This window comes from Microtus pennsylvanicus, chromosome 22, assembly GCF_037038515.1.
Source record: "Microtus pennsylvanicus isolate mMicPen1 chromosome 22, mMicPen1.hap1, whole genome shotgun sequence".
NCBI classification, from domain to species: domain Eukaryota; kingdom Metazoa; phylum Chordata; class Mammalia; order Rodentia; family Cricetidae; genus Microtus; species Microtus pennsylvanicus.
In genome coordinates, this window is record NC_134600.1 from 24,779,573 (window position 1) to 24,791,547 (window position 11,975).

The 11,975-nt window shown below is 42.9% G+C and overlaps 1 protein-coding gene across 1 annotated transcript; it reads left to right on the forward strand.

Moving 5' to 3' along the window:
• Positions 1 to 350: 350 nt before the first annotated feature.
• Steap1 (STEAP family member 1) lies at positions 351 to 10,830 on the forward strand. Its single transcript, XM_075956015.1, has 5 exons — positions 351 to 608; positions 5,044 to 5,162; positions 6,883 to 7,389; positions 7,794 to 7,958; positions 10,512 to 10,830. The coding sequence occupies exons 2-5, from the start codon at positions 5,076 to 5,078 to the stop codon at positions 10,767 to 10,769; spliced, it is 1,017 nt and encodes a 338-aa protein (XP_075812130.1). The 5' UTR covers positions 351 to 608; positions 5,044 to 5,075; the 3' UTR covers positions 10,770 to 10,830.
• Positions 10,831 to 11,975: the final 1,145 nt, after the last annotated feature.

The following is an 11,975-nucleotide window of genomic DNA, read 5'->3' on the forward strand; positions in this document are numbered from 1 at the left end:
AATTACTGAGTCGACTTCCACTTCCGAGGAGTAGATCCCGCTGACATGTTCTCTTTCTGAAACTTTCGAATACTGACGGTAACTTTCCTGTTGGTTCGTAATACTCGATTGAGTTGAGGATGGGATGAGGAGGTGAAAGCCACTCACAAACTCAGACTCCTTCTCTGGCTGTACTAACAGCTAGTTCTCCGAGAAGCTTCAGCGAGAGCGCTGCCCTGCAGATGGAGACCTGGGTTCCCTGCAGTCTCACGCAGGAACAGGAGAAATCCACAACTCCAGGTTCCGTCCAGACCTCATCCCGGTTTTCAGCGAGCCCTCCGGTGACGGTTTCGCCCTGTGCAGCCCAGGAGTGCTGCAGAGAAGGACTCGCCCACCGGTGGGAGCCTGAGAAGGGTCAGGCAAAGGCCAAGCCCACGCCCCTGCGGGGGCGCCACCCACCGCCGCCTTAGCGACCCCGGGTGAGCGGACGCCGGCGGCCGGCAGGGGGCGCTGTGCGACGGCGGCCGAGAGGCGGGGTCTGAGACGCAGGCTGCGAGCTGCGGGAATCAGGCTCCGCGTGGGCTGGGAGTCCCAGCAGCGGCTCGCCGTCGGGTCCCACGGAGGAGCGGGTGAGTCCTCGTGTGGTTTGCAGGGCACTTGCCCCTCGTCTCCACGGGCCCTGAGAAACTTTTGCGGGCCTGGGGGAGGGAAGGGGGTGCATGGGGGTGGGAGGTCCCCGCGAGCCGGCAGGGTGCTAGGGGCAGCGCAGCTCTGAGCCGCCCTCCCTCGGCAGCCCCAGCGGGGAGCTGGACTCCGAGGCCCTGGCGCTAGGGCTTGGGATTAGGATAGCGGTCAAGTTTGCAGTCAGGTTGGGTTCAGATAGTAAGTTTGCCAACTTGGCAAAGTCTCCTCGGGCTTGCATCGCTTAATGAATGGCTGGTACCTTGTGCTGTTTGTTTGGGTTTCTGGTTTCCTAGTTAATGGAATTTTTTCATCCTAAATCCTTGGAACACCGGTCTTTCGGGACCAGGGTGGGATTCGGATTTTTCTGCAAAATTGTCAGCCAAGGCTTTTAATAATTTACTCTGATGAAATCAACTGACTGGCATTTGTTAGACATATAATTTAAGTACCCTTCTCATTTGGTCTCACTGTTCGGTTAGGGTAGGGATGTGTCCATATCTCAGTATTTAACCAAGGGAATTCATTTTGCATTCATGTCCAGAGCAAGGCTTTAAGAATCAACACTGTGAAGAATACCCCCGTCTCCTAATAGTGGACTGTGGCAAAGCCAAAACGCGTTTAAAAGTCCCCAAGATAGGACACACTGCAACCCACAGTGTGCTCCAGTCATTGGGTTTCTCGGATTCTAAACCCCTGGCCATAAACATGAGTCAGTTGGGCTGTGTCAATATTTAGCAGGAACAGCAAATTTGCCATCCTAGTTCAGCAAAACAGAAATCATGTCAGAATCTGTGCTTCGCTTCTTAATGGGGAAGAGTTGGTGGGTACTGGGTCAAATCCTGGAGTGCTTAACACCTCCCTCTGCGCTGTTTCCTGCTGAGATCGCTGGGCTGTCCAACATAACCTTTCCTCCTGCAGAACTTCAATTATGTGTTGACCTGCTGTCTAATGGAAACCAGCATGTTTTATTTAACTGGTATTTTGTTTTCCTGGTTTCTGGGCACGCAGTCAGCAATCACCCTTACTGACATGGGCGTTTTTTCCTTGGCCTTGCTCCTCAGCATGGTACCGTACCGTGCAAACAAGTGGCTGGGCACCTCCAGGGGCCACGCTGGCTTTCTACCCAGAATCTCCATGGAGTGGTTCTCTGTCAGCAAGCACTGGCATCTCACTGCATGGTACAGGACTGGGTATAGAAGGAGTTCTCGTCCATTTCCTCTGCTCCCTTTCCCGAGCCACCATCCGTCTATAAACCTTTGTCCTTTAAGAGACACCGCATTACCACACAGTTCTTGCTGGAGTGTTTGCCTACCCTAAACTAAAAGCTTCTTGAGGCCTTCTCATTTAACTTTGTATTTTCCGCATCTGACGTCATTGTTCACAGTGCGTTTCGTGAATTAACAGTGAGCAATTATAGATTTATCCATACTTTACCATACTGAACCGCTGGAGTTAAAATACGCTCTAACCTTGGTCAGTCATTTCTTATGCTTTATCACATGCATGCTCCTCTAGTTCTAGACACCTCTCCCAAACTACTCTTTATAATATGGATTAAACTTACCAAATGGCATGAAATAATGTTCCTGGAAGACTGTAAGTCCCTCCAGGGAAGGCATGACGTCTCATTCTTTTTCCTCTTTAGTGTCTGTTTGGGCTTGGCCTTCTAAGTGCTTCTTGAATCACCATATACTTTACCCAGAAAATTTCAAATAACAATGGTCAACACCCGACTCAAACAAACAAACCAAAAAAAAAAAGGAAGGGGGGAGTATTAAGATGTATTTGAGAAATCCAAGATTTGGTCTCAGGTACTTTAAACTATTAAATACTTAAACTATTGCCACCAGTCACCAGGACTTGTCCTTCTTTATTTCTTACTTGGTTTTTCTGTGTTGGCGTTCTTGTGTTCAAATGAAGAAGTCTTCCAGCTTACACAGAGGGTAGCATGGTAGTTTTATACAACCCTAACTTTGTAACATGAAGGGTCCTGTTTGTTGTTGGAGTTTTGTCCCACCCGGTACCCCACAACTGTTTAGCCCCAAAGAAAATCACACATAGGTCTCCATAAATTATAAGCTGATTGGCCCATTAGCTCTAGCCTCTCACTGGCTAACTCTCACATCTTGATTAACCCATTTTTCTGATCTATGTTAGCCATGTGGCTCAGTATCTGTTTTCAATGGGGGCAGATCACATCCTGCTGCTTCGGTGGTCTGGGCAGGAGTGGGAGGAATCAGCTTCCTCCTTCCCAGAATTCTCCTGTTCTCCTTGCATCATTTCTACTTCCTGTTTGACTTTCCCACCTATACTTCCTGCCTGGCCAATCAGCATTTATTTAAAACATGATTGACAGAATACAGACAATTCTCCCACACCATAACTTAACAAAATGTTAAGAGTATCTCTGCATTCTCTGCCTCCTGGAGAGGATATCAGAAGAGGATTTAATGTGCCCACTAGACTTGGCTCCATCCTAGCTACTCGGTGTCATCACAGGAATTAAGCCTGGGTCATCTTCCTGCAACCGCAAGTCTAATAGTCACATAAGCACAATAAGGTATCTTGAGGATACAATGCAAGGCTGAACAGGACACTCATTCAGGCTTTGTATGTCTGTGTTTGGCCTGAGGATGATGTTCTCTAATGCACTTACTGCTTGAGGTGGCGGCGTGTGCCTCTAGTTCCGGCGCTCAGGAGGCAGAGACAGGTGGTTTGCTGAGTGTGAGGCCTGCTCCATATAGCAAGCTCCAGGTCAGGTAGGATTGTACAGTGAGACCCTATCTAGAAAGTGTACGAAGACATATATATTTACTATTTTCCTGGGATTCAGTGCATGGCCTTCCATGAGGTCATATGTGGAATTTCCCATTTGTGTTACCACGTCAAGACTCCAGTTTTGCACTTTGGAGCAATTTTGTGGTTTTTGCAGGAGGGATGCCCAACCTATATTCTCATCGTGAATGTTTCAAGACAGGTAATTCTGGAAATACTTCCCAAAGTGCCTTAATTATAAAGTGTTGGTGTTAGGGAAAGGTGACCCCTCTTTTCTTTGTCAAGTCTTGACCTTTAAAACTTGGAGAGTATTCTGAGTATTACAACCTTTTCCTGAAAATAGCTTTCCACTTAGTAAAGTGTTACAGGTGGTCTAGACTTCCAAAGTGTTCGGAATGATTTCCAGCAGCATAGCTGTTGTGTGTTTACCTTGTTTTCCTCTTGCATTTGAGAAAGTACAAATTGCAGGTGTAATCCCCTAGGAGTAATGTTAGAGCTCACCCAGAATAATGGATAATATATGAAGCATGATTAATAAAAACTCAGACAGAAACTGTGGTTAACCTAAAGATCTGTAAAACAAAGCAGCCAGCCACTGGGTCTTACCTTGACCTCAGTCCCAAATGGCGATCGTACCTCCACGAAAACTCAGAATGAGACTGTGTCTGAGAGCTGTCTCCTCACATCTCATAATCCTCTCTAGGGCTGGGATTAAAGGCGTGCACCACTACTGCCTAGTTTCTATGGCAAACTAGTGTGGCTACTGGGATTAAAGGTGTGTGTCACCACAGCCTGGTCTGTAAGGGTGACCAGTGGGGCTGATTAACTCTCAGATCTTCAGGCAAGCTTTATTTATTAAAATACAAGTGAAATGCCACTATAAATATGACATCCTGCTTCTCCTGGATAAAAAAGGCTGAACCAAGCCTGGATTGGTCTTCATGAAAGCCCTTAAGGAATAATTTTCTTTGTTTGGGAATTTTTTTTTTACTAGCTTCTTCTCCATGGAGTTGAATGCAACTCAGCACCCCATTGGAAATAGATGAGCAGCCATGTTTTACCAACAGGACTTGTTCAAAGGGCACTCTGACAATACAATCTTTTGGACCTTGAAGCAACTGTTGGGATTCACCCTAATAATCTTGTCTCTTCCGTTCACTGCCTTCGGGAACATTTCAACTTACAAATAAGTGAATTATTGTCTCAGATTTCAACCCCAGAAGCCTGAGAAACATGTCTTCCTGACGTCCTGTATCAGCTACCTCAAACCTCCATTGATAACATCATTGTCAAAACTGAAGACTGCATGCCTGATTCCATCTTCCCTTAAGGGGAATGAGCTTTCTTCTAACTGGGAGTCTGGCGTTAAGTCTTCTTGAAGTAAAACGTAACAGCTAATCCTTTGTGTTTCCTATGTTTCCTATAGCTATAGGTCATCCATTGAACAAATAGCTGGCATCAATGCTTCACCGCTCTCTAAATGTCCAGCCTTTTCACTATTTGAACATTAGTTGTGTCTGTCATCTTTTATTCTAAAGTGAATACTTTATATTATTCCATCAAACAAAATTATCATAAATGGAATAGACTTTTTTATTTTTCTAGGTAGCTGAAGCCATACTATTTTATAGCAATTCATGGAGATCGATAAAAATATTACAAAGCAAGAAGAACTTTGGAAAATGAAGCCCCCTGAGAGAAATCTGGAAGATGACACCTACTCGGTAAAATAATGAGTATTATAGCTAATAATTAAAATCTATGCACACTTCAAGCGTGTTCTGAACCTGCTAGTGTTGAGAAAGTGCATTCCATTTTCGTCTGCTGGTCTCTGCGCTCGGGTGCCTGTGGCTGAAGCTGGCCTGAGTCGGGGCAGTGTGGTATGATTGAGCTGACTTGACTGGTTAGCTGGGCTTAGCTGAATAGCTGTCGTTGGGTCCCTGAAAATTTGAGGTCTTGTATTTCTGTATAAAGTGAAGGAACTGGACTAGATCATCTCCAGAGCCCTATAAGTCCTTTCCAACACCTCTGGTTCTAAGTTTAAAAACAAAAATTACAATGTCCCATTTACTGGTAGTTTTGTAAACATTTTCATAGGCTCTGTGGCAGCTCACAGGAGAGACCTCCATGTGGACGATGACTCAGAGTTTAAACAGATAAATCATTTTGTGCAAAGAATCATTTAAAGGGTTAGATGTTTCTTACTACAACATTTGAAAAGGTGTTAGGAATTTTCAGTTCCAAATACTTACGTTTTTAAAATATGTAAAATGCAATTATAATAGATTATTAATCATTCAAAGCGGGAAAAGATTAAGAATTACAAGCATATATCCTACAAAAATAACCCCGTAAGGCAAATCATTTTCATTTTCCAGTAAGCTGTCTTACTTGCTGTATCCTAATTTTCACTCTTAGCCAGAAAATTGTCCTCGGCTAATTCAGGTGAGCCGTGTTAGCACGCAGGAGTTACAGAGGTTATTTCCTTCTGGGATAATCAGAAAGGCGCTGGGTAGAACTGTGGATTCTGGCTCAGAGGAGAATCCAGATGGGTTAGAGAGGTCGTTCTCAAACACCGGGAGTTGTGGGGTCTGCAGGAAATGCAATGAGCGAGATAACCGTGCCGGTCGGGACAAACAGTAGAGGTGTCTTCCTCGGCACACGTGGGGCTGTGAAAACGAAGACTGTAGCGAGAGGTAGGAAGCCAGTGGTTCATGAAGGAACACGATATGAAATACTCCATGGTCTTAATTTGAATTTTGTAAGTTTATTTCTGTGTGTCATTTGTGGAAATGACAAATGATTCAGCCCGCCTTCTTTGAATTACTGACTACTAAAAACGCGGTGGACAGAGGGATGTGCACTTGTCCGGAAGTCCCAAATCGTGCTTTTCTCCACTGGTAACGACCCTCCTGATCCTTTGCATCGGAATTATTGAATTTCCTGTCACTGCTCTGCATAAGTGCCCAGGAACCAACAGAAACATTGCAGAACGCCCAGTATGATATACAAGTTTGCTGATTTTGCCGAAGAATTTGGAATTTTTTTAAAAAACGATTTTTCATTTTGGCTTCTTAAGATTATGCCATTATTTCAAATCTTCAAGAGACATGGCTGTCTAAGCTTTAGTGTGTCAGCACGTATTTTTTTGTTGTTTGGTGGCAACACTCACACAGAACCTGGCGGATGAGTTCAGCTATGTGGGGAGCAGAAGGTCGGCCTGGGCTACAAGAGAGTCTGTCTCTGACACAAAGAAGGAGGTACACCGGTGTCTCGAGGTGCACTTTGGTCAGTCATACCCAGACTGTACCGTAGCTGAGTGGCATTCACAAGCGAGTCTCTGAGTGCCCTATTCACTGAGAAGCACAATGGTGGAGCAGGAAGTTAGAGTGAAAGAAATCCATTGCTTTTTCCATTAAGATGTCCCCTTTCTTTCTTTTGTAGTCTCAGGACACAGGAGAGACCAGCATGCTGAAAAGACAGGCGCATTTGCCGCACACGGTCCACGTCGACGCATTTGACTGCCCCTCTGAGCTTCAGCACACGCAGGAATTCTTCCCAAACTGGCGCTTGCCAATTAAAATCGCTGCCATTGTATCATCTCTGACCTTCCTGTACACTGTTCTGAGGGAAATCATTTACCCTTTAGTAACGTCCCGTGAACAATATTTTTATAAGATCCCAATCCTGGTCATCAACAAAGTCTTGCCGATGGTCTCCATCACACTCCTGGCTCTGGTCTATTTGCCAGGGGTCATAGCTGCGGTTGTACAACTTCGCAATGGAACCAAGTACAAGAAATTCCCCCCGTGGCTAGACAGGTGGATGCTGGCAAGGAAGCAGTTCGGGCTCCTCAGCTTCTTCTTCGCTGTGCTGCACGCACTCTATAGCCTGTCTTACCCAATGAGGCGCTCCTACAGATACAAGCTGCTCAACTGGGCGTACAAGCAGGTAGGAGGTGTCACCCTGCAAGGTTAACAAACGGAAAGGTTCAAATGACCTAATGAATTAACACCCTCTTGTTGTAGTAACAGTAGTATCCCAGGCCCCTGTTGACACTCTAAGAAATTATCCTTCATTTTTAAAAATTGTTATTGTGATTTCAAGAGCATCTGTCATCTTATATCAAGGAGTATTTTTTAATTGAAAATAAATAGCAATTTCAGCATAAAAATACTTTGCAAAGACAGGGTCATATTTCACTCTTGGCTTCCTGGCAGTGTGACCTTGTAAGGACTGGTTGTTTTACCCTCTGCTTATTCCCAGAGTTCCCACGCACTCTCTGGCTCTGTCAGGATTAGCCATCAGATAAGCCCACTTATCAACAGGTCTGGCTGTGTTCCTCTTTTACTTAGGTTCAGCAAAACAAAGAGGATGCCTGGATTGAGCATGATGTTTGGAGAATGGAGATTTACGTGTCCCTGGGGATTGTGGGACTGGCCATCCTGGCTCTCCTGGCTGTGACGTCTATCCCGTCTGTGAGTGACGCTTTAACATGGAGAGAATTTCACTATATTCAGGTAAGTGATGTGTAAAGGTGACCCTAGTCTTCTTAGAATATTAAATATATTGATTTATTCTAGAAAAATAGTGTTTTCCAGTAGTAAAGATCCCATACTCTTCCATTTAATAATGTTTTCTTAGTTTTTCTATGGCTTCTTGAAATTATCGGATGCATTTTGGAGACATAAATAAGAGCCATTACTAAAACAAAAACATTGTTTCTCACATCTAAAACATTTTAGACAACTTGCTGCTCCCACTCAATAACTATAAATATGTTTGAGGAATATCAACTGTTTACTAGTCTCCCCAATAAAAACATTATTTTTTCTATCCCTTGACTTGAGGCATGCCTTTGAAGACACATAGTTTTATGCTCCCTAGAAGAAAAACAAATCTTCCTCTAAAGTAATTTAGAGTAAAATTTTATTGACTGAAGGTATTCTGATACCTAATTTTTTTTTTGATAGAATCTCACACTTATACCCAGGCTAGCCTGGAATGTATTATATAACCCAGGATAGCCTAGAACTTACAGGCATGAGCCACCACGCCCGGTTCTGTCATGTCATTTTTAAAGATGCTTTTTCCAAGTTACAGTTCAATTAGCTTACTCACTTGAACTTCCGAAATATTTCTGGAATTCAGAATCCTGTCATGAACTCACACAGCTTCTAGGTAGAGGCCCACACTTAAAAAGGCTCCATGCAGCGAGAGCCAAGGAGCTCAACTTAATTCAGTCATAAGTAACTGGGAAATGTTCTCAAGTCATAGTATTAACTTGTATGGTTAGGTAGTTCTGGAGATTTCCCTACAGTGAGGCGTTCTCCCGTCTCTTCCACATGTCCATATGTATCTCCGGGAGACAGCACGGCCTTCGGATAAGGCCACAAAGTTTCTTTTATTCCCACATGCCTTAGACTCAGTAGCACATTCTCTCAAAAAGAGTGTTTTCTGATTTTCATGTTCAGCCAGTAGCCATGGAGTTCTGTCTTCCTCGTGAAATACTTTTTTACATTGCTTTTCTGTCACGTGTGCACTGAGCAGTACTTGTCAGTGTTAATCTGAATCTGGGCATTGCACCTTGGCAAGTCCTCCCTGGTAACTGGGGCTGTAAGTAGATAATACCTATTGAGGGAAGTTAATGCACACATTCAAGAGCATTTCCAGTTACTAACCTAGAAACTTCACCTGAAGTCGGAGACTTGGTAACACTCCCAATTTACCTACACGGTTCATATACCAAAAATAAAAACCTAGCTGTTTAATTGAGGGATACGATTACAGCTGAATAGTTGAGATATTTTCATTTTGTCAGGCTAATGATCATTTCCAATAATAGTTATCTAGAAGAATCTTTCCAGAATGTCTCAAAAGTATATCAGTGGACAGCTCTGGACAGCTTTCTCTCTGTTTAATGTCAAAGCGTTTCAACAAATTGAAGTTGTTCTTCATATCTTCTTTATTTTGTCCAATCACTGAAATGATTCCTGGTGTTTCTTCCATCCTATCAGAATATATAATGTTTTAAAAGTATAGATCTCTGTGAGTTCAAGGCCATCTTAATCTATATAGTGAGCTCTAGACTAATGGGAACTACATAGGGAGACCCTGTCTCAAATACATATAAAGAACAAGTGTTTTGACTGGCCTCAGATTTTCCTTACTAGTTTTTCTAGCATCCTCTAGAACTTACAATTGTGATATCAATAGACCTTCTCTAATGTACGTGAACCAGTGATTTTATTCCTCTTCTTTTTTTCCAGCATAGGGCATCAGAAAAAGAAAAAAAGTGGTAGATTGGCGGGCCTTGTAACAAACATCAGGATGATTTTTTTCTATGTGAAGGGAGACCTCTACAATTATTTTCCCAGCCTCCCTTACTAAAACCTTCTGCTTGGCATTAAAAAATGATTCATTGGAAAACTGTACACACACACACACCACATAAAGTCCATTTTCTATTCATTTACATAATTAGAATAACATCAGTTAATAAAGATCACTGAGGTCAGATTGATTTTTTTTACAGTATCCTTTAATCAATCAGCAGTATTCATTGAACACCTAACATGTTCAAAATATGGTGTTGCTCCTATCAGGACCCTGCTGTGAGACAGTGTCCAATTTTATCTATTGCCTGGTAGGCAGAGTTAATATAAAATCAATAAACAAAATGTCATAATGAATCCGGCATTTTGACCCTTTACAGAGTGCTCAGCTAACACGCACGAGGCCCTGGTTTTGAGCCCCATCGGCCCCAATAAAGCAGAAACACCTTAAGAAAGCTGTCTTAAGCAGAATGGCAGAGAAGGCACAGAGAGAGCTGTTGACCACTTCCTAAGAGAAAGATAGTGACTTTTCAACTTACCTTAGAAACAAAAGCAGTTACCCAAAAGTCATGTGATGAGGACAACATATGAAAAGAATAGAAAGGTGTGGATGGACCATGTTGAGAACATAGCTGTAGATAAATGAAAGAAGCCGAACAAGTCCCAAGGGGATAGGGTGGAATTGACTGTTACTGAATCAACCTTTACTTAGGGTCATGATGTATTTTTCTTTTGCAGAGCAAGCTAGGAATTGTCTCTCTTCTTCTGGGCACAGTGCACGCTTTGATTTTTGCCTGGAATAAATGGGTGGATATCAATCAGTTTGTATGGTACACGCCTCCGACTTTTATGATAGCGATTGTCCTTCCAACTGTGGTCCTGCTGTGTAAAGTCGTGCTCTCCTTGCCCTGCCTGAGGAGGAAGATAATGAAGATTAGATGTGGCTGGGAAGATGTCAGAAAGACAAACAGGACAGAGATGGCCTCCAGGCTGTAGAATTTCTCAATACGGATGTGTTTTATTATAAACATCTCAAGTTTGTGTTTGTTAATAAAATGAATACTTCAGGATAAGGCTTTAGTTTGTGTTACAAGTGTTGTGTATTTGGTGTGTATGTGTGTAAGCACAAGGGTGCCGGGGCGTATATGTGGATGTCAGTTCTCTTCTAAGACATGCGAGGCCAGGAATCGAACCCACGTCGTTGGGCTTGTCGGCAGGCACTTTCACCTGTTGAGCCATCTCTCTCCCATGGGCCCTACCTCAGTATCTTATTTTATCCGTGCGTGGGTGGCGCATTTCGAATTTGTTCATGTTCTGACAGATGTGATTCAAAAAAAATATTGAACCAGTCTTTAGCATATTCTCTCTATGTGGAATAGCTAAACAACCAAATTATCAGATTTTTCAATATAAATTTTTAAATGCCTTGAAATACAAGTCTTTACCGTCTATTTTTAGATTTGTCTTGTTATGTGTATGAGTGTTCGCCTGTATGTATGTATGTATGTATGTGCAGCATGTACATGCCTGTACCCTCAGAGGCCAGAAAAGCAAGTCAGATTCCGTAGACTGGAGTTAAGAGGTAGTTGTTAGCCACGGTGTGAATGCTCAGCGCTGAACCCATATCTTCAACAAGAGCAAATGTTTTAACTACTAAGCTAGATCTAAAAGTTTGGTGTTTTAATAGTTACATATTTATGGAACACAGAAGACTATTCTAGTTCATGCAGACAATGCGTAATGGTGAAATCAGAGCAGCTAACATTGTAATGGTTGTATATGTCTATGAGGTATATTATGATTATTGTTGAAGGACTTTATTCTGATGTAATCAGCTTTATTTATGAAATATTTGACTTAACAACAGAGATGTGTCTACAGAAATAGAGCAACAGAGGAATATCGCATATGCATCCCGCCAAAAAACAACTCCGTTATCCAGAAGAAAAAGTAAATGTCATCATTTCTACCTTAGTTGGAGGCAGGTCAGTAAAACTTACTTTCATAGTTTGACAAAAATACTCCAGGAGTGAGTTCCTGAAGGACAGAGTAATCATCTCCAGGTCTCCCTTACCCACTCTGCACTCCGAGATTGTTAAGATCAGAAAACGTCCCCGACTTTATCTTTTACACCCGTTTATAGAATTATACACAGTAGGGCTTTGTTGATGGTGAAAATTGAAGAAAAAAACTAGTGCATTC

Excerpts from the sequence above, each read along its gene's own strand:
- Steap1 (XM_075956015.1), top strand. The coding sequence starts at position 5,076 with ATGGAGATCGATAAAAATATTACAAAGCAAGAAGAACTTTGGAAAATG. Across the intron at positions 7,390-7,793 it reads TCAACTGGGCGTACAAGCAG|GTTCAGCAAAACAAAGAGGA; the intron begins GTAGGAGGTGTC and ends TCTTTTACTTAG. Across the intron at positions 7,959-10,511 it reads GAGAATTTCACTATATTCAG|AGCAAGCTAGGAATTGTCTC; the intron begins GTAAGTGATGTG and ends TTTCTTTTGCAG.